Below are 23,340 nucleotides of genomic sequence, written 5' to 3' on the forward strand. Positions count from 1 at the left end.
CAGAGTTGTCTGTTGTGGTTTCTGGTAGGAGGTGAGAACACAGAAGCCCCCAATCCCTGTGGATGCCACAGGACTCGCTGTTGCCTGAGGGCTGGGCCAGTTTGACTTTCAGAGTCCTCTCAGCCTCTTGTCCTCTGCAAGCGCTGGAGTTTTCATAGTGCTTTTTAGCCAAAATGCAAGCTCTTTTTAGAGTGTAGGGACTGAGGCTTGGCAATTTGCTCATATTTGAACCCAAGTCCAGCACCTTGAGAGCCAGCGTGGTGTAGTCGTTAGAGTGCTGAACTAGGACTGGGGAGGCCTGAGTTCAAATCCTCATTCAGCCATACTTGCTGGGTGACTCTGGGCCAGTCACTTCTCTCTCAGCCTAACCTACTTAGGAAACATAGGAAACTGCCATATACTGAGTCAGACCACTGGTCTATCTAGCTCAGTATTGTCTTCACAGACTGGCAGCAGCTTCTCCAAGGTTGCAGGCAGGAATCTCTCTCAGCCCTATCTTGGAGATGCTGCTGCCAGGGAGGGAACCTGAAACTAGGCTTGTGCCCGAAACGTTTCAGAGGCCATTATGGAGGCCTCCGAAACGTTTCGGCTCTGGGGGCCGTTTCGGTGCTTCAGCACCGGCGGGGGTAGTCCTTTAAGGGCGGGGGAGGGTGCACTTACCCCTCCCGCCGCATATCCCCCACCGGCGCTCTGTCACTGTTAAGCCCCTCGGGGCGGCAGCGTTCCTCCCTGCCGCCCCGTTTCTGTCATCGGTCGGAAGTGGCCGGAAGAAGCAAGCGCACGTGCGCCCATTGCGGGCGTGCACCCGCCCGTCTGCCATGCACCCACGACGTGCGCTGGCTTCTTCCAGCCACTTCCGACCGATGACAGAAACGGGGCGGCAGGGAGGAACGCTGCTGCCCCGAGGGGCTTAACAGTGACGGAGTGCCGGTGGGGGATATGCGGCGGGAGGGGTAAGTGCACCCTCCCCCGCCCTTAAAGGACTACCCCCGCCGGTGCCGAAGAAACTTCGTGCACATCCCTACCTGAAACCTTCTGCTCTTCCCAGAGCGGCTCCATCCCGAGGGGAATATCTTGCAGAGCTCACACATCAAGTCTCCCATCCATATGCAACCAGGGCAGGCCCTGCTTAGCTATGGGGACAAGTCATGCTGCATACCACCAGACCAGCTCTCCTTTCCTGGGTTGTTGTGAGGAGAAACTTAAGTATGTAGTACACCACTCTGGGCTGCTTGGAAGAAGAGCGGGATATAAGAATGTTGGGGGGCAATATGCTAAATCATTGTAAACCACTTAGAGAGCTTCCAGCTATAGAGCGGTATATAAATGTAAGTGCTATAAGATGGAAATAATAAATAAGTAACCACATTGAGGCAGCAGTTGTGACACCAGTAAGAAAAGATGGTTTCCTTCCCTTCCTCCCTGATTGATTAAGGGCCATCAAGTTAGTGTAGGCTCTTAGTGAGCACATAAGAAGATTCTCTCCAGGATGATCTGCCTTCAGCTTTGCCTTTCAGGTCTCTCAGTCGTGCCTTCATTGCTGTCCGTCCACCTTGCTGCTGGTCGTCCTCTTCTCTTGCCTTCAGTGTTTCCCAGCATTATGGCCTGGAGAGAGAGCTGGGTTTTCTTCGCATAATGTGTCCAAAGTAGGATAGGTTGAGCCTGGTCATTTGTGCCTCGAGTGAAAATCCTGGATTGGTTTGTTCTCTGCTTGGCCCCTCATTAATCCTTCCTCAGTTCTCAGGCCTGCTGCTTCACTGGCCTTTCTGCAGCTTGCCACGGAAATAGCCTGGCTTCTGGAGGGCTCTCCTGCCTGCGTCCAAGAGAGGCCGGCCAGCATCTGCCCCTCTTGCACACCAGGACGTTGCTGTGCCGGCTGGGGTGGGATCGCATCCTGCCGCCCCCGGAGCTCTCCAGCTGCTCCCCACCCCTCCACCTGTGCAGGGACCTCCCTGGCTCACTCCGCTGAAAGGCCTGCTGGGCCGTGCAGGCCTCTTGCTTGCCCGGGGTGGAGTGAGGCGCAGCAGGAGGCCTGGCAGGCCCGAAGGCAGGCAACTAGACGCCCTTCTGCTATAGGTCAGGCGGGAGGGTTGCGCCGGCCACAATGGGGAAATCTGCGGCTGCAGGGAGGGCAGGAAGCGCGCGCCGCTAGCTAAGGGGCGGTCGCTCTAGTGCTTTCTCAGATCTAGGGGCTTCCTCACGGAGCGGTCTTCACTTCCGGCTCGCATTTGAACGCCGTCAGGGCCCGCCCCAAAGCGGACCGAGGAGCCGGAAGTGCCGCTTGTTGGACTGGGGGCCCCGCCTGGGCCACACAGTGCCCCTGAGCGCGTCCAGAGTGTCCCCGTCACGGGGGAGGGGAGTGGGGCCAGAGCGCGGCGGCGGCGGCGGCGGCTCTCGCGCCCCAGGGGAGCTGCGTGGCCCCCTCCCGCCCCTCGAAGAGCGGCTTTTCTTTCGGCGCGTTTCGAGCCCGGGAAAGGTGCGGCCTAATCGGAAGGCGACTGCGGGGCGCCCCGCCTGCTGCTCCCCCCCCGCTCCCTCTCCTCTGGCGGGACCCGGGTTAGCCTCTGGCGGCGGCGGCAACAGGAGCGCCCCCTGCCCGAGTCGTCGGCCCCTCAGGCGCCCGCCCAGGCTGGTCGCTGCGCGTTGCCCCTTCGCGGCCTCCGTCGGCTGGCCGGGCCTCCCCCGCGTTCACCAGGCGGTTGTGCCGAGAGCCCGGCGGGCCGCCTCTGCGCTTCTCCCCCGCCAGGTGGCGCTGCCGCTGCCGCTGCCTCGCCTGCTGCCGCCGCCGCCTCCTCAGGTCGCTGCTGGCTGGCGCCGGCTGGACAGGCAGCCGGGTGCGTGGGAAGGAGCCCCCGGTGGTGGTGCCGCCTTCGCCGCCGCCTTGGGGTTCCCGCTGCGAGTATCCCCAGACGTGGCCTCGGGGCACGGAGCGGTTCCTGGCCCTTGCCTGAGGCTCCGCTCCGGCCTCCTCAGGTCCCACCAGCTGGCTGCCTTCAATGCGACATCATTTCAGGCCGGGAGTAATACGGAGTAGCGGCTCTCTGGGAGCAAAGGTTGTCGTCCGGGGCTCCCTTAATGGGCCACAAGTTCCGCTGGGCAAAGTGGGGCTTCTTCCAAGCCGACGGCGGGCACAGGCTCCGTCCAGCCGTGGGCGGGTCTCCACTCCTAGGCTCTTCTTGCTGGGCCCTTTGAACAGTCCGAAGAGGCTCTTGAAGGGCCCTTCTCTGACGTCTTGCCTGCCTGCCTGCCTGCCTTGCAGTCCCCTTCTTCATGCCATGTGCACTTGTTGTGGGTTCTGAGTTTGAGTCATTGACTTGTCCCCTTAGCTAAGCAGGGTCTGCCCTGGTGGGATATGAATGGGAGACTAGGAGTGTGAGCCCTGGAAGAGATTCCCCTCCGGGGATGATGGGGCCGCTCTGGGAAGAGCAGAAGGCTCCAAGTCCCATGTTCCGTCCCCCCCGCAGCATCTCCAAAAGAGGGCTGAGAGAGAAGCCGCTGCCAGTCTGTGTAGACAATACTGAGCCAGATGGACCTGTGGTCTGACTTGGCAGACCTTCCTGGTGAATCCTCACTTCTGCATCAGCCCTTGCAGCACTAGGCGGGGGCAAGGCTTGCAGAAGAGTGTGGGGTGGGGTGTGTGCTCTGTGGGGTGGCAGGGTTGCTTTGACGGGTAGGGAAGGATGCTCAGAGGTGTTCCCTCTTCTGGTTACTCAGACCCCACAATGTGGACGGCTGATGAGGTGGCTGCGCTGTGTTATAGCCATTACGACACTTGGCTTCCTAAGCAAGGAAAACCGGCTTCTGGTCGCGAGTGGACTCTACTGGCAGCTGTGCTGAAAGTGGAGAGAGAGGCCCCGTGTGGGGAAGGCTGCCGGCAAGGTGAGGGGGCCAGTTATCTGAGGAGGGGAGCAAGTTGTAAAGTGGGCCTCCCTAAGGAAGCCACAGCTGGTGTTTTTCTCTACATTGACTAAATCTGCGGGGGCTGCCACTTGCTGAAATTCCTTGTGTCTTGATAGCAACATGGTGGGATGTCACTGGCAAGCCTGCTGCCTTCTGCCCTGCTCAGCAGCTTTGATCCTGTTCCTCCCTGCTTGGTGCTGCTTGGGCCATGGAAGGTGGCACCTGCACTGTACTGGGGCATCCATCCCTGTGTCTGATCCTGGCCAGGGCTGGGTGCTTGGGAGGGAAACCCGAGTGTGTGTGTGTGTGTGTTCGTGTTCTAGGGTTGCAGAGAGAAACCGAGCTGGGCTGTTGTATTGATTAAAGCGTGAATGTTCTCTTTTCCTGTGGAAAGCCACTCAAGTTGACTTACAGTGGTGGGATTTGGAACAACTCACCAAAAAAGAGAATGATTCAGAGGCAGGGGTGCGGAGTGCACTGGGAAGCCAAGAGTGAAGCCGTGTTGCCTGCCTCCAGTTCCTCTGGGGTCCCCAGATATGAGGGTGCTTTTGACAGAGGCCGAAAACACAACATGTGCTTTTAGCCGAGCTGCACAGGAGATCCAGCCAACTGTCGCTCTTGTGTGCAATGGGGGGGACCAGGCCTCTGGCTCCTGGTGCCGTGGGTTGTGGGAAGCAGCACGTGCGCTGCCCAGCTGTGTCTTGTGCCAGCCACTCCTTCCAAGGGGAAGCAGAGGCGGTCCAGGGGCTGGCTGTGCTGCTTCTAAGTTGTGCCTCTGGCGGGGAGGACGGGACCCAAGGCTGACTACCTCCTCCCCCGTGCAACAGGCTTGCAGCTTGCCCATCCCTTGCCCATTTCTTCTTGGAAATGTGAGTTTCTTTTTCAACAGTTAAAGAAGTCGTTGCCATGGGGACGGGAACAAAGTGCATTGGAGAATCCGAAATGAGGAAGACTGGTGAGCACTGCTTCTGAACAGCCCGTGTTTGCCCCGTGGGCTCCCTCCCCCATCCCTCCCGTCTTGGCCTGTCAGAGCAGAGCTGGAGCTGCTGCTTGGGTACTCGGCTCCCTCCTGGATAGGGACCAAACCGGGCTGACTTGCTTTTGGTGCTGCTGCTGCAGGAGATGCTCTCAACGACAGCCACGCGGAAGTGCTGGCCAAGAGGAGCTTCCAGAGGTGAGAGAGGCACAAAGGAAGGATATGTGGGGTGCGGAGGATGCAGCTCTGCAGGGCTTGGAACAGATCTCTGGTTCCGGGGTGGGCAGCCAAGATTGTGGCTGAGGGTGGAGGGGCGCCCTTCTCCCTTGTTTCCTTGGGAGAAACCAAGGTGTTTCCTTCGAGGGCAACTCCTTGCTTGAACCGTGTTGGGATCCAGAGCTCCTGCAGGCCCAGGAAGGCTCCCTGCCAGGGGCGCCCTCTAGTTAGCCGCCGCCGCCGCTCTCTCTCTCTCTCTCATGGAGAATGAAACATGTGCTTTCTCCAGGGGAGTAGAGGTGGTGCGTCTCCGCCCCTCAGGGAGGGAGGCCCAGGGACTGTCCGAGGTTCGCTCGGGGGCTCTAGAGGGGAGAGGAGCTCCATGCTGCTGCTGCTGCGTCTTGCTAGGCAGCCATCTTCTTGTCCGCCAGGTACCTCCTTCATCAGCTGCAGCTGGCAGCTGCCCAAGAGGAGCCCAGCATTTTCTGCCCAGGAACTGAGAACGGGAAGTGGATCCTCAAGCCACACGTCAGCTTTGTTTTCTTCTCCAGCCACACCCCCTGTGAGTTGTGCCAGCCCTCAAGGGGTTCCTTCGTAGCGGCAGGGTGCCCTGGGCACCCGTAGACCCCTCCCCAGGAAAGAATCTCCAGAAGTGCCTGGGACCTGGATGAGTTGGCAGACTGGAAAGCACTTGGGAAGGCCACACAATTCCCGGGGTGGCCCTGTGCCAGGCTTACACTTTGAGCCTCCCCCTCTCCCAGCGTCATGGGAAGAGTCAGTGGGTGGACACTACAGGACGAGTGTGTGCGCGCATGTGCCTGAGCCCCTTGAAAGGAGAAATGGCTCTACACGTCAGAACCAGCAGCGTGAGTCAGAGCCTCCCTCTGACTTGTGAGTGGGATGCATTGCAGGATAACTTCTCCATGGGAGGCTGGAGGCCCGTTCTGGTCCGTGGTGATAGCAGGGTGTGTGTGCAGGTGTATGTACAATGCCTCCAAGATGGCCCTGCTGCCACTTTGGGTGCTCCCCTATAATCTCTCTCAGCAGAGCTGCTGTTTGGTGGGGCAAGGCCTCCCAAGCGGCTGTGCATTCCTGGGGCTGCCCCTTCAGGGAGAGGGTGGCTGCGGGGAGCGTCTGGAGTTGATTCGGCTGAGGCAGGGGAGGTGCTGCCATCTCCCCTTTCTGGAAGTGGTGGGGGGGGAGCAATCCCAAGGCTGCTCCTGGGTGCACACCCTTAAAGGCAGATGTTTCCTTCCTAGGCAGGGTCTTCCTCCAGCAGGGAGAGTTCCTCCCTCTGAACTTCCCACTTCCTATTCCTTCTAGGTGGAGATGCCTCCATTATCCCAGTAACAGAAGTGGAGGCCCAGCCTTGTCAGCCACTGAGCCCCATGGAGGCACCCAGGGACACTGGCAGCTGCTGGCTGCAGGGGGCCAAACGGGGAGCTGCAGAGACAGCCGCTGCCCCCTGGCCCAAGAGAAGGAAAGTGGGTGGTGCTGAGCTCCCAGGAGCCCAAGGGGTGGACGTCCATCGGACTGGGGCCAAGTGTGCCCCGGGAGAGGCAAGCGACCCCCTGCAGCCAGGCTGTGCGTACCACACTGTGGGCCTTCTGCGGACCAAGCCAGGCCGTGGGGCCCGGACGGCCTCCATGTCTTGCAGTGACAAGCTGGCGCGCTGGAATGTGCTGGGCTGTCAGGGGGCCCTCCTGATGCACTTCCTGGAGCGGCCCGTCTACCTGGTGGCTGTGGTGGTGGGCCACTGTCCCTACAGCCAGGAGGCCATGCAGCGGGCCCTTGTAGCAAGGTGAGTGGACCCTGCTGCTTGCCTTGTGGGGAGCCCCCTCAACATCTGAGCTGGGAGCTGGCACCCCCTTGGGCCGAGAGGGCTTTTGGAGCCTGCTTTGTGAGCAAACAAGGAAACCTTCGGGACTGCAAGAGTGCAGCTGGTTATAAATGCGTGCTCTGTGTGTGTGTACGTGCTCACAGCTTGGCTGCTTGCCGTAGATGGTGTCAGGAAGGCCTTTGGAGTGCAGCCGGGCGGGACTCCCGAGGATGTGCTGTCGCCTCCACAGGGCTTCCCCTTGTCCAGAATGAGTCTTCCTGCAAACCACCACCGACCTCTGCTCGGTTCCTCTCATCCAAAACAAAGAAGAGGCGACTCCGTGGGCCCACTGCTTAGGCTCACCCACCCCTGCTCAGCTCCCTTTGGTCTTCTGAGTTTTCATCGGGCATTGCCTGGCTGCTCCCATATCCAGGGCTGGGAATTGGCTAACTGCAAAGAGAAAACTCTGGTCTCCAGGGTGCCGAATGCTGCACCCAGGGCCACCTCTTGGCTTGCCCCATGCCACTGCTGCCTTGGCAATACTTTGGGAAGGACTTTAGGCTGCTGGAGCTGGGTGGATTTGGAAAAGGGTCAGTCTGTTGCAGTGCCTTCTGGACTGCAGTGAGGAGAGCCTCTTCCTCCCTTCAGGATTGACTGGTTGTGCTGCTCCATGGAGGTTGTCCCTTGCTCTCCACCCCACAGGTGCCGGCACGTTCTGCGTTTACCAGACGGTTTCCGGGTCCAGGAGATAAAAATCCTGCAGTCTCAGCTGTGTTTTAGGCACAGCCGCCACACCGTGGAGACCAGCTGTGCTCTGAGCCAAGGGAAAGTTGGGCCGTGTGGTGCAGGTGAGTGCCAGGGCCACCGAGGGCACAGGTGGGCATCTTGCTTGAGCCGGAGGGAGGGCTGCATGTGCGATCTGTTGTCCGCTTGCCTTGGGAACTGGCACTTTGCAGGATGATATCACACAGGGCTCTGACCTGAGCAGCTTACAATCTGAGCGTGGACAAAGGAGAAGCCAGGATGGATTTGCGCAAAGCCAGGCATGCGGGGCCCTGGCTGCTGCTTCAGTCAGGGACGGAGCAAAAGTCCTGGCCAAGGCATCAGTTTCTGGGCTGGAGGTGGCACCGTGGGGGAGGGCACTGCAGGCTCCAGGGGTTGTAAAGGGCAGAGCAGGAGATCCCTGGCCAGCTGGGCGGTGGGCGCAAAAGCCACTGTGGCCGTGGAGGAGCGCGGGGGGCTGCCTGCCCAGGCCAACTCCTCCCTCCCGCCCTGTTTTCCAGCAATTGGGTGGAGTGCGGTTCCGGAGCACCCGCTTGATGTCACGGCACACGGATTCAGGCAAGGGACCACCCAGAGAGCACTTGGGAGCCCGAAGTCCAGGTGAGTGAGGGCCGTGGCTGCATCTCCTTGGGACCGCAGCTTCTGGGCTGCTCCTAATGGGCTCTTGCCTAGCCTCTCTTGGCCTCTGGGGGTCCCAGTGGTCCCAGCGGGTGGGGTGCTGAGAGAGAGAGACACCCCCAGTCTGTGTGTGCGCACAACACCAGGAGCAGCTTCATTTCAGCCCAGAGAAGAGGCTCGTTGCTGGCCCCGCAGTCTGCTTCCAGGTCCCTTGGTTGGCCTGGCTTTGCCACAGAGGTCGATTCAAACTCTGCCCCTCCTGAGGGTTGCTGGGGGACTACCTCTCTGTGCTAGCCTTGAATGGGATGCTTCTCACACACACGCTTCTTGGAAAGCCCTGCTGGGAGGGGCGTTCTGGGACCAAAGAGCCCAAGGGGGGCTGATTGGCATTTCTGCATGTGGCCCCAGATTGACTCGAGAGCTTTCGGCAGCCCACTGCATACAAGGTCTCTGACTGTTGGAGAAGAAATGTGGCTGCTGGCTCCCCTCGCTAAGCAGGAATGCTGCTGATGTCTCTGCAGTGGCGCTTTGTCTCCATTCTCCAACCCGGGCTTCTGAACGAGTGGCCCGCGGGTGCCCTGGCTTGCTTGACGGCAGGCCTGCCTTTTCTCTCGGGGGTTCCTTGTGTGCAGTGCAGTGCAGTGAGGGCAGGTCGGCCGCCTGGCCTTGTCTCAGCCGCCTCTGGCTCGGCTTGGGCTGTGCCGGACACTTCCTCTCTGCAGGCTGATGCCACCGCCTGGCCAACAATGGCAGCCTTGATGCCTGCGCTGCTCTCCGGGCAGCTGGGAGCTGGGCTAGCAGCTCAGGTGCTGGCACTGGCGCTGCTGAGGATCCCTTTACAACCTCCCAGAAACAAAGACTCTTTGTGGAGGGAGGAGAGAAACCCGACTGCAGGCCTCCAGTGAAAACAGTCTTCCGGCTGGCTGGCATAGCGAGGGAGTGCTGTTTTGTACACCCTGCTCCAGGGCAGGAACAGCCTAACGGGGCCCTCGAGGACAGCCACCCACCGGGCAGCATGACGGTGTCTGTGTTGCACAGGAAACCGAAAGCAATTGCCCTTGGCAGGGGAGGTGGGCAGCTCCCTCCAGCCTCTCCTCTCCTGGCGGCCATCAAGCCAGCCACTTTCTGCGGGAAGAAGTGCTGGCAGGAGCCCCCTTCCCGAGGGCAGCTGCTTCTGAGGCAGAGGCCCCTGGGCCGGCGGTAGCCGCCAGGCATCTGAGGTGGAGGGCAGAAGCCCAAGGGTCTGGGAGCCCCTTGGAGGCCTCGGCGGGGGAAGGCAGGATGTGCATCTGGAAGATAAATAACCCGCAAGACCAAGCAGCAGCCCTCTGAGCCCTGCACACACACCGGCCGGGCCAGAATGGCTGCCATCACCCCAGGGAGACTTCTTGGCCCGAGTAGGCAGCTGCCTGAAAAGCCACCTCAGTGGTGCAGCCAGAGCAGCGGGAAGTCCCTGTCGGTCTGTGGAGCCATCCAGGTGAGGAAGGGCTGTTCAGGTCCGAGTAGCAGAGCAGCATTGGAGAAGGTTCGCAAAGGAGTGGGAATAACGTGGCCACGAGGAGATGGGAGTGCTTCTTCACTCGACAAAAGGGGTCTGAACATCTGAGGTTTTATAGCTTCGGGGAAAGTTAGTGGGGAAAGGTTAGCTGGCAACTATCTCTCAGCCTAACCTACCTCACAGGGTAGTTGTGAGGACAAAAATAACCATGTACACTGCTCTGAGCTCCTTGGAGGAAAAGGTGGGACATAAATGTAAGAAAAAACCCCAACTTTTACAATCAAAATTGTCTGGTGAACCTCAAAACACCAGCTTGGGGCCATCTGCTGCAGTTGACACACAGTGAGTTTAAGATATGAAAGCAAGTGTGCCTTGCAACCCTTGGGTAGCTATGGAACTCATTGCCACTGGAGGTTGCACTGGCAACTATTAAAAATCATACCTAAAAATGATTAGAGGTGCACAACTTTGGGCCTCCAGCTGTTGCTAGACTACAACTCCCATCACCCCCAGCTACTGTGGGGATGGCTAAAGTTGTGTAGCCCTGGATTAGACTCATACATGGCTTCCAGTGGTGACAGGACTGCTGGCTGCTGCTGGGCACTGATGCCGCCTCCGTGCCATTTGTGATGGAGCCTTTTTCCTTTTGAAACCTTGAGACTTGCTAGATTCTCTGCAGCCTGCCAGCTGCACCCGTCTGCTTTGGAGACCGGCTGTTTGGGATCGCTGACGTGATTTTCCTCTTGGGGAAAGGACCCCATGGAAGCTCGCCAGAGCCCCACCTTGCAGGCTGTTGCCTTCCTCCCCTTCTGCAGTGGGGCTTCTGTTCAGAATTGGGTCTCTTCCTGTGGCCACAGGTCTCGGCTCTGCAAGGTGGAGCTCTTCCATGCGTTCCTGAAACTAGTGGCCAGGATTCCCCAGGAGAATTTGCCAGCGACTCTCAGGTGAGGATTTCCCCATCTATCTGTCACTGCTGGGCACAGTCTGAGACCCAGGCCCTCTTGTGGCGGACCTGACTGACGGGGCATCGGAGGGGACCTCGACTTTGCCCTGTCTCCCTCGCAGCAGTCATGGGAGTGAGCCTTTGCTCTGCCCGCAGAAGGTTCTGGGTTCAGCCTGGCATCTTCAGGTGCCCACAACCCTGGCCAAGCCGAATTCTCCGGTGCTTCGTGCTGGTCTGGCTCCTTCATGCTCTCAAGGCTCAACCCTGCTGCACAACAGTGGCTGGCGGTGCTCTGCTCAGGAATGGCTTCTTGCGGAGGGAGGGATATGCCGGCCCTGGACAGCTAGCCTTGGGAGAAGTCTGGCTTGGCCTGAGTCCCAAGGGAATGCTGGCCACGTGCGCCTTGTGTAACACACCCCCCCCCCGCCCCAGGCTTCCTTTGGATCTGCAATTTCCTGCCACAGCTGCTTGTCCTTGGCCCATTCCCTGTCTGTGTCTCTGGGGCAGGAGCTCAGGATTAGGCAGCTGGTTCTGATCAGCAGTGGCCGTCTCTCCCTTTGGGCAGGTTGAGGGTCTGCTCATGCTGCATTCAGGTCGCTTGCCTGCCTGCCTGCCTGCCGGGCATTTGGATGAAACTCGAGCATGAACTGCTGAGGAAGGTGGACTCGGGTCACAGCATGGGGGAGCCGCCCTTGAGGTTGCCACTGGCCACCACCACCTCCGCCGCCCCCCCCCCCCGCCCTGCTTTCCACAGACCTCCTGGCTGCTGTTGGGGCTCCCTCCCCCAGCCCTGCTTCTTGGGCATCGTTTGCCCACCTCAGGGCAGACTCGGAGTGTCAGGGAGGGTGAAGGGGGCTTTGGGGGCAGGGCTGCACCCAGCATGTGTCAGCCAGTGACCGGGGGGGGGGGGAAGCAGCAGCTGCTGACTTGGGGTTCAAGCCCCGGCTGCCTCACAGCCTTTCAAAGATGGCCGGGGACCCTCTGCCCAGAATACACTGGAGGCCAGTCTAGGGCTCCGGCAGCTCCCATGGCTGGGCTCCATCCACACTGGGGTGGGCCTTCCACAGCGCCTCCGCCAGCAGTCTGGCTGCCTTCTCAGTCCAGTGAGGGCTTCTCCCAGCCCCTGGCCGCAAGGCACCGGGTGGGAGTGGGCTGCTTTGTCCAGCGAGGCCTGAGCTAAAGGGGTTGGGCAAGGCCCGCTGGGAGGCCCTGGTCGGCCCATGCCTCTCTCTTCCGCCGCCTCCTTCCTCAGAGCTAAAGGCCTGCAGACTTACTGGGGGTACAAGGAAGCAGCTGCCGCTTACCAAGAGGCCTGGGAGGCGCTGCGGAGCCAGGCCTTTGGCCCCTGGGTGAGGAACAGCCGGGACTACCTGCTCTTCACGTGAGGAAGGGGAGCAGCCGCACTTGGCTGCCCCAGGCTGGGATCCTTGTGCAGCAGGGTGGGCATCCCATCGGACCTGCTGGGCCTCGAGGTTCAGTCCTCCACGTCTTGACAAAGGGACAGACCTAAACCCTGCCAGGGCAGCAGAATGGGCAGCATGCCTGCCTTCTCCTTCTGTTGGATGCTGCCTCTTCCCCCGCCATCCCAAATGGTGGGCTGCAGTGTGGAAGTGGACGCAGGGGCACAGGGCCAGAAAAGCCAGAACTCGACACTGCAGGATTGTGGTGTCCCCTCTGTCTTCCTTGTGCAACTTGGGTGTGATTCCTTTCATGTTTTATCAGGCTGCCTGTCACCAAATTGAGTAAAGCTGAGCTGGCTACTTGTGAATCCGTTTACTAATAAAAGGCAACCAGACAAAAGCAGGGACATGCACATTTGATTTCTTTATGTGAGGATTCAGTAATTCTGTTACTCAGTACAAGCCATGTTTATTGTATACACATTTTAAGAAGGTACTCCTTAGATGTTATGTTTCTAAAACCTTTCAGTATATCTGGCTGTCCGCATTTGGCTAGTGGACAGACTGGAAGTGACGTGATGTTCTTCATCTGCTTGATTTAGGTATGATGTTATTGCTGCTATTGAGTGAGGAGGCGCAATGGTTGAAGCAGAAGCGTCAGGTGAAGGGTCCAGCCTGCCTCAGAGCACAGAAACTGCAGCAAGCACAACTCTAAGAGCAAGCAGGCGTGGTCTGAGCAGGACCATTTGGGAGTTACTCTGCTAGTCCAGACTAGGCTTTCCTGGAGCAGTAACTGAATTTTGCTCTCTGTTGGGGTCCCTTTTTACTCTGTTTCAGAGAATACTGTAATTGTTACAGTACAATATAGAGTTCAAACTGCCTTAAACATCATGGGCAGTTTATCTGTTGGACCCTGGTTAGGGGGGCCTTTATGGCCACCGTCCTACTCTCTGCTCAGTGCAAGAGATTCAAAACTAGAGCATCCCCAGTGGATCCAGCCTCTACTTAGAGAACTCTAGTCCGGGAGAGCCTACCCTACCAGGTCCATCACACTGCTCCCTGTTAAGACATTTTTTTCTAGTGCTCAATCAAATTTGACTCCCTTGTAACATAAGACCACTAGATCTAGCCCAGAGACATACCCCGTCCCCTCTTCTGTGCAACAGCCTTCAAGTATTTGAAGAGTAGTGTCCTATCCCACCCCTGCCTTTAGTCTTCTCTTTTCCAGGCCAAATACATCCAGTTCCTTCAACACTTCCTCCAGAGGGCTTGTTTTCCAGACTTCTGACCATGGGTATTGTCCCCCTCCAAATCTGACTAGTAATGTATGTTGCCCAGAATGGGACACAAGACTCCAGGTGAGGTGTGAGGTCTGTGGCATAAAGTGGAACTACTCTTCCTCACGACCTGGTAATTCAGCCTGAAATTGTAGCTGCACCACACTTGGTTCTGACAGGCTGTAATCTCAAGATCCTTTGTAACACTGAATGGAGACCAAATGATGGTAGTAGGAGCATCTGTCGTTAGGCACCGGTGTTATGTGCCTCTTTGTTTGTCCAGCCCTGCATCTCTTATGATCTGTAAGAAGGGTTGGGGGGACCCTGAGGGGAAGGTGGCTCTTGCTGCCCTAGGAGGGAGAGCACTGTCCACAGGGACATAAGGATGGTTGCCTGCTGTGGTGTGTCTCTGTTCCCAGGTGAGCCACCCCTCTCTGGGAGCCTTTTGGACAGAGGATGCAAAATCACAGGGCTAGTAAACTCTCTGGGGCTCTTCCTGCTTGCCTGTAGAAAACATGTAGGAAGCCATGTGATCAGACCAGCCTGTCATGCGTGGCGGGGGCTGCTTCGTTAATTATTCACAAGCTGATAAAACTAGTTCTCTTGCCATCTTTTAAGATGTGCTTGGTTGCAGTTAGACATAAAACTGGTGCAGGGCATGGGGGTAAAGGTGCGGTAAATGGTGTGTGATGTAGTATAGTCACCCAGTGGAAGCTGGGCCTTGACCATACAGAAGACTCCAGCCAAAGGCCTCTGATGATCTGCTCCAGATCTCCTGTCCTGAGTTGGGTGGGCTCCTAAATGAAGTATTCTGCTTCTGAATGGTTATATGACATCTGTTTTGCATAACTATGTGAAACTCTTCAGAAAGGCTACTGAGTGAACCTGCTGTTCTTCAAACCACTTCACATATCCAAATTGTGTAATAGAACACAATTTACCTGCCCCATGTTATTGGTGGTAATAGGTAGCAATAGCTTCAGTTTGGAGAAATAGTTTATACCAAATTCTAGGGCAGCTGCTGCAAAGCCCCTCCCTTAAAGAGGGAGGAGTTACTAAGATCTGTGTGCCACTTGCACAATATTACTGAGAGACATTAGAACAGACTCTCTCTGCTCAAATTGCATACTACTGGTCCTACATGGGCAAGGGGTGAGATACCTTTTTGGCCTTTGATCCTTCTAAGGTTTTTCTATTTTTCAGGGTTACCTTGAGCTGCTGCAGGAAGACAGGGAAGCCACAAGGATAAATGATTTTGCCTGTTTCTGTTGCATACATAGGAGAAATGCCCACATGTAGGCTGTTGCTTTCAGGTAGTGGTTCTGGAGGCCTGTGACTTGGAGAGATTTATACACTAACAAGTCACTGGTTAGGGTAGCCTTTACCTGTCAGCCTTTAAAACTCAAATGTGAAAGCACTGAGAGTTTATAATATAACAGCATCACAGAATTAGAAGATCAGCAACAGAGCACCAATTTTTAAAAAAGGTTACAGGGAGGAAGAATCCAAGAAGTTACAGCGCTGGCAGCCAAGAGCTAGAAAAATATGGTTACAGTAAAATGGACCAAAGAACAAGCCTTGCCAAGGAAGAACTGGCATAACAGGCGTGTCACTCTTACAGAATTCGTTGAAGGTGCCAATAGTCCAGGGAGCAAGGAGATGCTCGTAGCCTAAGTCTTTTGTGAAAGGCTCGTAAGGAAATTTAGTAGCTGTAGACTAAGACGGGTTGGGGAGATCCTCTCAGAGCTCTTCCCCGTCTTCCTGAGCAGTGGATCATTTGCCACCATCTGCAGGTGGGGCTGCTTCACTGCTTACCCCCTTTAGGAGTCGCATTGACTGGCAAAGAGTGCTAGGAAGCATTACTCACAGCAAGCTTAGCTTCCACCTAGTACTCATTAGAAAGAGAAGCTGAAGGAATGGTGAAATATTTGTGAGGAATTTTAATTGGGGCTTCCTCTAGAAAACTTCATCCAGAGGAATGCTTTAGCCAAGATCAACAAATCAGCAGCTTGAGACTGTTTAGAATAACCTAGAAGCTCCCATTACTATGAAACTGTAATTAATAATTAGTCAGACATACATTTCAAAATCCCACCCACCTTCATTTTAGTCGCTTGACTACTTTGCTTCAGTATTTGAACAATGCCATTAGAGGTGTCCCAGAAGAATGAGCTTATGGAATTTACAGCTATGAGTACAACGCGCAACAGGGAAATAAAATTCTTATAAATTACCAGGCTAATAAACCAAAATCTATCCATATATTAAGTCAATGCAGTGACAGATGCAGGGGTATGCCTCAGGGTCACAATCACAAACAAGAGGCTATTTACATGATGTGGTGGACAGAAGCTTCCGTCAGACCCCAAACGTGTTCTCGCCACTGTAGGCTACATACAAGAAGCCATCCTCATCCTTCTCCTTTTCGTACAGCTGCCCCATAGTCAGGCTGGAAGAAGCAAGACAAGCCAGCCGTGAGAAAGCGGCCGAGGAACTGAGCAACACAACTGCAGTGCCCCACCCCAAGATGCTGGCTCGCTGCTGAAGAATCTTGAGAACAAACCAAGTGCTGGGTTTCCAGTCAAATCTCTGCTGTTACACACATGCATGTTACCAAGGTTAATGCTTTCATCAAGATGTCTTGAATTTTGAGCAAGTCATGAATAACTGATGTGTGGTTTTTTGTTTTTTTTTTAATGAAACTAAAAATCCAAATTTTGAAATAAATCTTAACAGCTTAGTTAAAATCACACTAAACACCTTAAATCCACATGTATAAAGCTCTTAAAGTTAAATCAATTCCCAAGCACAATGGAGTTAAAAGCTACTTTTCTTTATAAGTAAAGAACTATGAGGGGGAAAATATCTGAGATAGAACTGGTTTTAAACTGTTTTAAGGTCAATTTTTAATTTGTTTGTTGTAAGCTACCCAGAGACAAGTTTGAGGTGGTTTACAAATTTAATAAATAAATATGTAAAAATGGCCCAGGAGCTATGATAGATTTGGCAAGAGAGCTGACACAGCAGAGCGCAAAACAAATGAGCTACAAGCCAGGAGACCCCCAGTTCAGATCTCGGCTCTGCTATGAACTCCCGAGGGAGCCACTGGCTCTCAGCCACTCCACTGCAATATGGGGTGAATATAGTTTTTGCAGCGAGGAAATGCTGGACAAGCAGAAGGTTGCCAGTGTGAATCCCTGCCGGTACACCTACTGGGCAGCAGCGATATAGGAAGATGCTGAAAGGCATCGTCTCCTACTACATGGGAGGAAGCAATGGGCAACCCCTCCTGTATTCTACCAAAGACAACCACAGGGCTCTGTGGGCACCAGGAGTCGACACGGCCTCGATGGCACCCGCTACTCTCTACTACAGTTTTCCTACATTAGAGGACTGGCTACTGTGACAAGAGTCTATACAGAGACGTCATAGTAGTACCATCATCAAGGGCCCAATTCTAAAGGCGGCTCTCTAAGGCGAAGCTGGAAAAAGGAGGAGGCTGCATCCCTTGCTGAGAGAAACAAACAGCAGCCCTTCCGAGGGGAGCTGCTCCTCCGCCCAGCCAGTGCAGAGACGAACCCCACGGGGGGCCCTGCGGCACAGCTCCTGCGGGCGCACATACCTGGACTGGGGGACGGTCTTGTCTACGAAGAGGAAGATGGCCTTCTCGGAGGGCAGCTGGATCCTCTTCCGGATGATCCACATGAACTGGGCCACAGTGATGTCGGAGGGAACCAGGTACTTCCTCTTGTCGATGTCCACGATCTGGGAGCCGGAGACCTTCTCCACGATCACCTGCTCAGCGCGGGGCAGGCAAAGGGGCGGCCTCAGAGCCAGAGCCAGACCCCCCCCGCAGCTAGAGGGGGCCAGAGGAGCCCCCCCCGCCAGGCCGCCCAGAGAGAGGATGGGGTGGGAGGGGCGGCGAGGCAGGCCGCGGGGCCCCCTCCTCCTCCCCCCCCGGCTCGCTCCCCTCCGCGCGGGGGGCGCTGACTCACTCACTCGCTCACTCACCGGGACGCGGTCCGGGTACTTGGCGCGGATCTTGGCGGACTCCACGCAGCGGTGCTCTGCGGGGGGGGGGGGAGAGGAAAAGGGGGGCGTCAGCGGGCGAGCCAGCCGGCCCCCCCGGCCCCCCGCTGCTTAGGCCACTCCCACCCCCCTCCCGCGGCCTCACCGAGCGCGTGATCCTCCTTGAACATCCACTTCATGGCGGCCGGCGGGGCTCGGCTCGGGCGGGCGAGCGGGCGGGGTCAGCGGCGGCAACAACAACAGCGGCGCCCCCCCCCCGCACTACGGCACAACGGGAGGGACTTCCGGCTCGGAGTGCCTGGGCGACCGCCGGAAAGGCGGGACTTCCGGCCAGCGGGTCTCCCGGCAACCGGCCAGCTGAGAGTGGGGCAAGCAAGGGGGCAGTGGTGACGTCGCGGGGCCCGGCGACCCAACCGGATACGTCATGGGTTTCTGGAACCGTCATTTCCGGTTCCTGGAGTGTGGGCCGCTGTCCTGGCGCTCGTTCCAGGAAGGGCCGGCCCCTGCCCTCCGGAGTCCGGACGCCGCCTCTCCCTCAGGAACCGGCCGCCCCGCCGCAAGCCCGACCCCGGTGGCCTGCAGGACACGAGCCACCTCGGCCCGCGAGGGGCGGCCCCAGAGGAGGGACCTCAGAAGGCCCGTGTGAGTCTAGAAGCTCCGAGTCTATGGCTGGGCGCGGCCCCGATTGGCTGGCGCGGCCCGCGGGCGTTGCTAGGGAGACGGGCGGCGCCATGGCCCGGCTGGAGGTGCTGGTCCAAGGCGGCGGCGGCGGCGGCGGCGGGCAGCGCTCTCGGGCCGGGCTGTGCTCGCTGACGGCGCTGGCCCTGCTGCTGCTCGGCGCTCTCACTTACCTGCCGCCCCTGCTGGTGGCCTACCGGAGCCACGGTGGGTGGGAGGGAGGGGGCGGGGGAGCGGAGGGGCGGGGGTCCCCCCTCCCACCCCCGAGGCTGACGGGCGCTCCCTCCTCCCCCTCCCTCCTCTTCTCCCCCCTTTTCCTCTTCCTGCCCCGCCCCCGCCCCCCCCGCAGGGTTTTGGCTGAAGCGGAGCAGCTATGCGGAGCAGCCGAGGGTCCACTTCCGGCACGAGGTGCTGCTGGAGGCGCTGCTGGACGGCGGCGGCGGGGCAGCAGTGGGCTGGAGCTCCTTCCCGGCCTGCAACCGCCTCCTGGGTGCCCGCCTGCGCCCCCCGCTCCTCTCGGTAGGCCCGCTGCTGCGGGGGGGGGGGGGGCGAGAGGGCTGCCCTTGCGCAAGGAGGGCTCTGGCGGGCACTCCTCCCCCATCCCCTTCCGAGCAGTTGCTGCCCAGGGCACTTTTCCGCCTCTCCGGGCCAGGCCCGATGCTGCACAGGGGGTGGGGGTGGGGGGCAGGCCTGACCCATTGGAAGGGGGGGCTGCGCCAGGGGGCGGAGGTTGAGCTTCTGGTGGTGCCTCCGACGTCGAAGACTGAGGCAAGACAGGCTGCAGGTCCATCCTCTGGGGCCCTGGTTACCTGTCTAGGCGGGGCATGGCCAGGAGTTGGGGAGAACTGCCTGTGCTCCACTCTCTTCCTGCCTAGCAGGGGCTAGCAAGCACCCAGGAGCAGCCATGTCCCTGGCTGCAGACAGCCTTCAGTTCCACAGGTTAACCAGGCTGTGGATCAGGGCTGCACAACTTTGGTTTTCCAACTGGAGAAGAGCTAGTCTTGTGGTAGCAAGCATGAATTGTCCTCTTTGCTAAGCAGGGTCCACCCTGGTTTGTATTTGCATGGTAGACACATGTGAACAGTGCAAGATATTCTCTGGGACCAGCACCTGCTGCTTACATGCAGAAAGTCCCAAGTTCTCTCCTTGGCCGCATCTCCAAGAGAGGGCTGGGAGAGAATGGCCCCAAATCCCACACTGTGAGTGGTTGCAAGGCTGCCTTGGAGGTCCGCTTTTCTCGTGTTCTGCTTTTCCCCAAACCTACACCAAACTATCTTCCTTCATTCTAAAATGGATGAATTACAGGCTCAGCTACTGTAACACACTCTGCATTGGGCTGCCTTTTTACATAGTCCAGAAACTGTCATTCGTGTCGAACGTGGCGACCAAATTGCTGTCTGGGGTAACCCAAATAGGTCATATCACTCCTGTTTTAAAAGAACTATATTGGCTCCTAGTATGTTTCCAAGCAAAGTACTCAGTGTTGGTTGTTGCCTACAAAGCCTTGAATGGCTTGGGTCTAGGGCATTTAAAGGAGCACCTTCTTTGTCATAAGCCCCGCCACCTATTGAAATAATCACCAGAGGTCCATTTATAGTTGCCATCTGCTCCTTTGATGCCAACTTGGAATCGAGATTTCTCTCTAGCCTCCTTAGGACTCTGGAATGTGCTCTCTGTCAAAATAAGAGCTTAGATGGCATCTCTGGCTACCTTTAGAAAAAGCTCTTCCTATTTAATCAAGCTCTTAGTTAAATTTTAAATTTGTTTTTAATTCTTCTGTATTTTACAGTGTTATGCATACAACTTGGGGAATATATGTATTAGATGATATCTAGATATGAGAAATAGATCAATGACAGTTTGATGGGCATGGGCATGCCCCAGGCTGTATTTGGATCTGGCCACAGTAGCAGGGAGGGATATTTATTTATGATCATGATGGAAATTATTGCCAAGGGAAAGGCTGTAATAAAAAGTCCTGTTTTTCTCATTAGGCTAGAGAGGAAGACTCAAATCAGGATGGTATAATGGACCGGCTGAACTTCCGCCTGGAACTTCCGTTGCAATCTACTGAGCAAGTAGTTGGAATCCAGTTACTGCTGACCTTTTCTTACCATTTGCATGTGAGTATCCCAAGCCCATCTCTATAGCTTGTGAGATGCCAACTCTGAGATGGCAAATAAAAGAAATGCCACTGAGCCTGAGCAACTCCATGAATGAAGATAGCTGGTTACCTGAACAAAGGGGAACCTATTAAAGTAGTAATTCTCTCATGTTTGGGAGGGGAAGAACAACTGTCCTTATCCAACCACAGCGTCTGTCCAGTAGATTTCTTTTTAGATTGTGAGCCCTTTGGTGATAGGAAGCCATGTTTGTTGTTGTTTTCTGTGTGTTCTGTGCTTTGAGAACAGTTGTTGAAAAGTGGTATGGCCTGCCACTGCTGCCTGCATTAACCCTTTCCTTCCTCCCTCCTCTGTTGCCATTTCAGAGAATGTCCACATTTGTGATGCAGAGCATGGCCTTCCTGCAGTCCTCCTCCCCTGTGCCAGGGTCACGAGTCTTTGTGAGCGGAGACCTGAAGCTTCAGCAAAGGCAACCCCTCAGCCATTGCGGGCTGGACAACAGATACAATGTGAGTGGCATCTCCCTGTTCCTGGTTCTTCAGTCACTGTTGTCTTTTTCCATTGTCTTTTTCCAGCTGCAGCTGATGTGGCAGGAGGAACATCCTGAACTCAAAGTGGCCATGCCAGCAAAAGGTTTATTTTTGAGGATTCACTGTGAGAGCACTGTCTGGACAGACTCGGAGTGCCCAGAAGAGCATCTCCCGTTGTGTTTCCACCAAGCTTGCCTGCTTCTTCTGACCCAGCCAGAGGGTCCCACCTCTCCGTGGTCACCACTGTAGCCTGGGTGTTTGCCAGGATGTTGCTGTGTACCTGATGACAAAGCACCGAAGGCCACCATGAGACTCACAGCCATGGTGGGCTGGTCAACTGTGGGGAGTGGGAATTTGAGCAGGCTTTGGTCTCATGCAAGGCAGTCAGTGACTCGGAGTGCCGGGGCTGCACAGGAGTACTTGGTGAAAAGCAGGAGACACTGATGTACTAAAAACTCTTCCACGCTTCTGGTGCAACCAGCCCTCCCCCCCCCCAGTGCTAAGCAAAGGGCTGCACAGTCCATTTCATATCACACTCACTGTGACCCTCCTGTGCTCTATTCTCCAGTCTCATCCATTCAGAAAGCAAACTGCAAAACTTCAAGAGAAAGAGAGCAGCTTTAGAACTCTTTCAATGTGCTTGTGAGTTTGATTTGATATAAAGCAGCTTCCTGTGTTCATAAATGCACAAACACATTGCAGGAGTTTCAGCTGCACCAACTAGTCTCTGTGGAATTGGTGAAGTTTAAATATTGTGTTCCCACTTCAGGTGGTTAAAGAATTTGGAAGTACTCAATGAAATGAAGATGATCAATTTTAAAATATAGCATCCAGCTCACCTGTAAAACTCTCCCAACAGGCATAACTGTGTTTTACAGAGAACTAGCCTAGAGGTTCTCAAACTTGGTTCCTCAGATGTTCTTGGACTACAACTCCCATTACCTCCCCACCCCCAGCTACAATGGCCAAATGCCATTGTGGCTAGGGAACGGGAGACCCAGTGTTTGAGAACCCCTTGGTCAAGTGAGGTGTCCAGAAATGCTGGAACCCATCGCCTTGAGAGTGTCCTTGGATATGATGCAGCTGGAAGCTCAGAAATGTCTGCACAGCATGGAACCCTCTGCAGTTACCTCCCATTGCTGTGGCGGCGGCGGCAGCTGCTGCTGCTTGAGGTGTTCCTTCAGGTGATCTGCCTCACGATGATGGTTCTTCTTTCCTAATCAAAAGTATCTCACTGTAATAGGTCTCTGTGATCAATGGCACAAGCCCTTTCGCACAGGACTATGACCTTGTGAATATCATTGCAGCCTATCAGGAAAGAAATGGTAAGCCTGCGTTCTACACAGTCCTCTCTAGACAAGCTTTTACTGGTTGGTGGTGTTGCCTGCTGTTCTTGGGACATTTGGGCGGACAATGGCCAAGTGCTCCTGAGACGTCTGTTTTCTCCTTTACAGTCACAACAGTCTTGTCTGGTCCCAGCCCTGTCTGGGTGGCTGGAAGAGCCTCCAGGGAGCCCTTTGTAGTCGAGGCCATCATTCGTTATCCAGTGGAGGTGATTGTATATCCTTGAGCTCTCGTGGCCTGGGGCGGGGTGTGCCCCATTGGGTCTCTGTTGTTGCATGGAATCAGAGGGAGCAGTTCTGAATTGTTCCTGATGGACAGTTGTTCCTACCCACTAGGTGGGTAGCACTCTCTGCCATCTAGGACAGGCAGCAGTGGCTGTGTTGGTCCCAAAGGCAAACGTGTCTTGGACAAATGCAAGGACAGAAGGGGCTGCTTGATGGAGTTCTCTGTGAACTCCAGTGGGGAGACTGCCAAAGGCAGCCCAGTGGAACAGACTGTTTGGGGTCATCTTTGCATCTCTCTGAGAAAAGAACCTCCCTTTCCCTCTGTTGCTTGAATGTCCTCAGCACCCTTTTACTCAGGATCTACTCCCATGCTCTCACTGCACAGGCCAGGTGTAATGGAGGTGTGTTTTTTTGATCTGATGTCAAAACTCTTGCAATTCCAAATATTCCTTGACTCTTGATACATATCAGCCAGGCTTCTGGGAGATTATCAAGTTTGCCTGGATCCAGTATGTTGGTATCCTGCTGATCTTTCTTTGGGTTTTTGAAAGGATCAAGCTCTTCCTCTTCCAGAATCAAGTGCTGACTACAGCACCCCTGCCACCCGTTCCTCCCATGTTGTCATACAAAGAGCACCAGTCCTGAGGAGATTCCCGTCTGCTCCAGCACGAACAAATCTACCTCCTGGTCGCTTTCTTCACATGCTTTGCACTTGGAAGATGAGGAAGGTATTGGGATGGCAAGAGCTGAACAGACTCTGTATCTCAGCCTCTCTCTGCCAGGGATTTGGTTTTGTGGGAGCTCCTCAGTCCTGGTTTCAGAAAGCTCTCAGTAGCTGCTTTTGGCTATCAGGTATATTTCAGACACAAGTCACACATGAATACTCACATACCTGCTGATGTATGTTTAGCTGGTAAGAGGAACGTTTTTCTTATGAAAGCTGTGGTAATAAAACGTGTTGTCTTAATTGGTGCTTGGCATG

The 23,340-nt window shown here is 55.9% G+C and overlaps 3 protein-coding genes across 12 annotated transcripts; 2 read left to right on the forward strand and 1 right to left on the reverse strand.

Annotated features, from left to right (window-relative positions):
- The first annotated feature begins 2,171 nt into the window (after nt 1-2,171).
- On the forward strand, nt 2,172-16,097 carry ADAT1 (adenosine deaminase tRNA specific 1). Of its 9 annotated transcripts, none has more exons than XM_053270655.1 (10): nt 2,172-2,476; nt 3,715-3,879; nt 4,790-4,855; nt 5,020-5,074; nt 5,524-5,654; nt 6,416-6,893; nt 7,614-7,759; nt 8,195-8,294; nt 10,668-10,754; nt 11,319-12,148. In XM_053270655.1, the coding sequence occupies exons 2-10, from the start codon at nt 3,723-3,725 to the stop codon at nt 11,647-11,649; spliced, it is 1,551 nt and encodes a 516-aa protein (XP_053126630.1). In that variant the 5' UTR covers nt 2,172-2,476; nt 3,715-3,722; the 3' UTR covers nt 11,650-12,148. The 9 variants fall into 9 exon arrangements, with proteins under 9 accessions (XP_053126630.1, XP_053126632.1, XP_053126631.1 ...); XM_053270657.1 differs by lacking the exon at nt 2,172-2,476 and adding an exon at nt 2,602-2,834; XM_053270656.1 differs by lacking the exon at nt 2,172-2,476 and adding an exon at nt 2,846-3,053.
- On the reverse strand, nt 15,670-17,778 carry GABARAPL2 (GABA type A receptor associated protein like 2). The gene is made up of 4 exons (XM_053270666.1): nt 17,605-17,778; nt 17,442-17,497; nt 17,053-17,225; nt 15,670-15,879 (listed from the first exon to the last, which is right to left on the reverse strand). Exons 1-4 carry the CDS (start codon nt 17,636-17,638, stop codon nt 15,789-15,791), a joined length of 354 nt encoding a protein of 117 aa, XP_053126641.1. The 5' UTR covers nt 17,639-17,778; the 3' UTR covers nt 15,670-15,788.
- A 329-nt stretch (nt 17,779-18,107) lies between these two features.
- TMEM231 (transmembrane protein 231) lies at nt 18,108-23,330 on the forward strand. 2 transcript variants are annotated; one of them, XM_053270664.1, is made up of 7 exons: nt 18,108-18,344; nt 18,487-18,656; nt 20,132-20,260; nt 20,626-20,769; nt 22,034-22,115; nt 22,245-22,350; nt 22,823-23,330. In XM_053270664.1, exons 1-7 carry the CDS (start codon nt 18,125-18,127, stop codon nt 23,001-23,003), a joined length of 1,032 nt encoding a protein of 343 aa, XP_053126639.1. In that variant the 5' UTR covers nt 18,108-18,124; the 3' UTR covers nt 23,004-23,330. The 2 variants fall into 2 exon arrangements, with proteins under 2 accessions (XP_053126639.1, XP_053126640.1); XM_053270665.1 differs by having other exon boundaries at nt 22,245-22,348; nt 22,830-23,330.
- Nucleotides 23,331-23,340: the final 10 nt, after the last annotated feature.

Source organism: Hemicordylus capensis, chromosome 9 (genome assembly GCF_027244095.1).
Source record: "Hemicordylus capensis ecotype Gifberg chromosome 9, rHemCap1.1.pri, whole genome shotgun sequence".
Lineage (NCBI taxonomy): Eukaryota > Metazoa > Chordata > Lepidosauria > Squamata > Cordylidae > Hemicordylus > Hemicordylus capensis.

Coding starts and splice junctions, on each gene's coding strand:
- ADAT1 (XM_053270654.1), top strand. CDS start 3,681: ATGCTCAGAGGTGTTCCCTCTTCTGGTTACTCAGACCCCACAATGTGG. Junction 3,880..4,789: donor TGGGGAAGGCTGCCGGCAAG/GTGAGGGGGCCA, acceptor CTTTTTCAACAG/TTAAAGAAGTCGTTGCCATG. Junction 6,894..7,613: donor CAGCGGGCCCTTGTAGCAAG/GTGAGTGGACCC, acceptor TCCACCCCACAG/GTGCCGGCACGTTCTGCGTT.
- GABARAPL2 (XM_053270666.1), bottom strand. CDS start 17,638: ATGAAGTGGATGTTCAAGGAGGATCACGCGCTCG. Junction 17,498..17,604: donor CAAGGAGGATCACGCGCTCG/GTGAGGCCGCGG, acceptor CCCCCCCCGCAG/AGCACCGCTGCGTGGAGTCC. Junction 17,226..17,441: donor AGTACCCGGACCGCGTCCCG/GTGAGTGAGCGA, acceptor CGCGCTGAGCAG/GTGATCGTGGAGAAGGTCTC.
- TMEM231 (XM_053270664.1), top strand. CDS start 18,125: ATGGCTGGGCGCGGCCCCGATTGGCTGGCGCGGCCCGCGGGCGTTGCT. Junction 18,657..20,131: donor TGCGCCCCCCGCTCCTCTCG/GTAGGCCCGCTG, acceptor TTTTCTCATTAG/GCTAGAGAGGAAGACTCAAA. Junction 22,116..22,244: donor AGCCTATCAGGAAAGAAATG/GTAAGCCTGCGT, acceptor TCTCCTTTACAG/TCACAACAGTCTTGTCTGGT.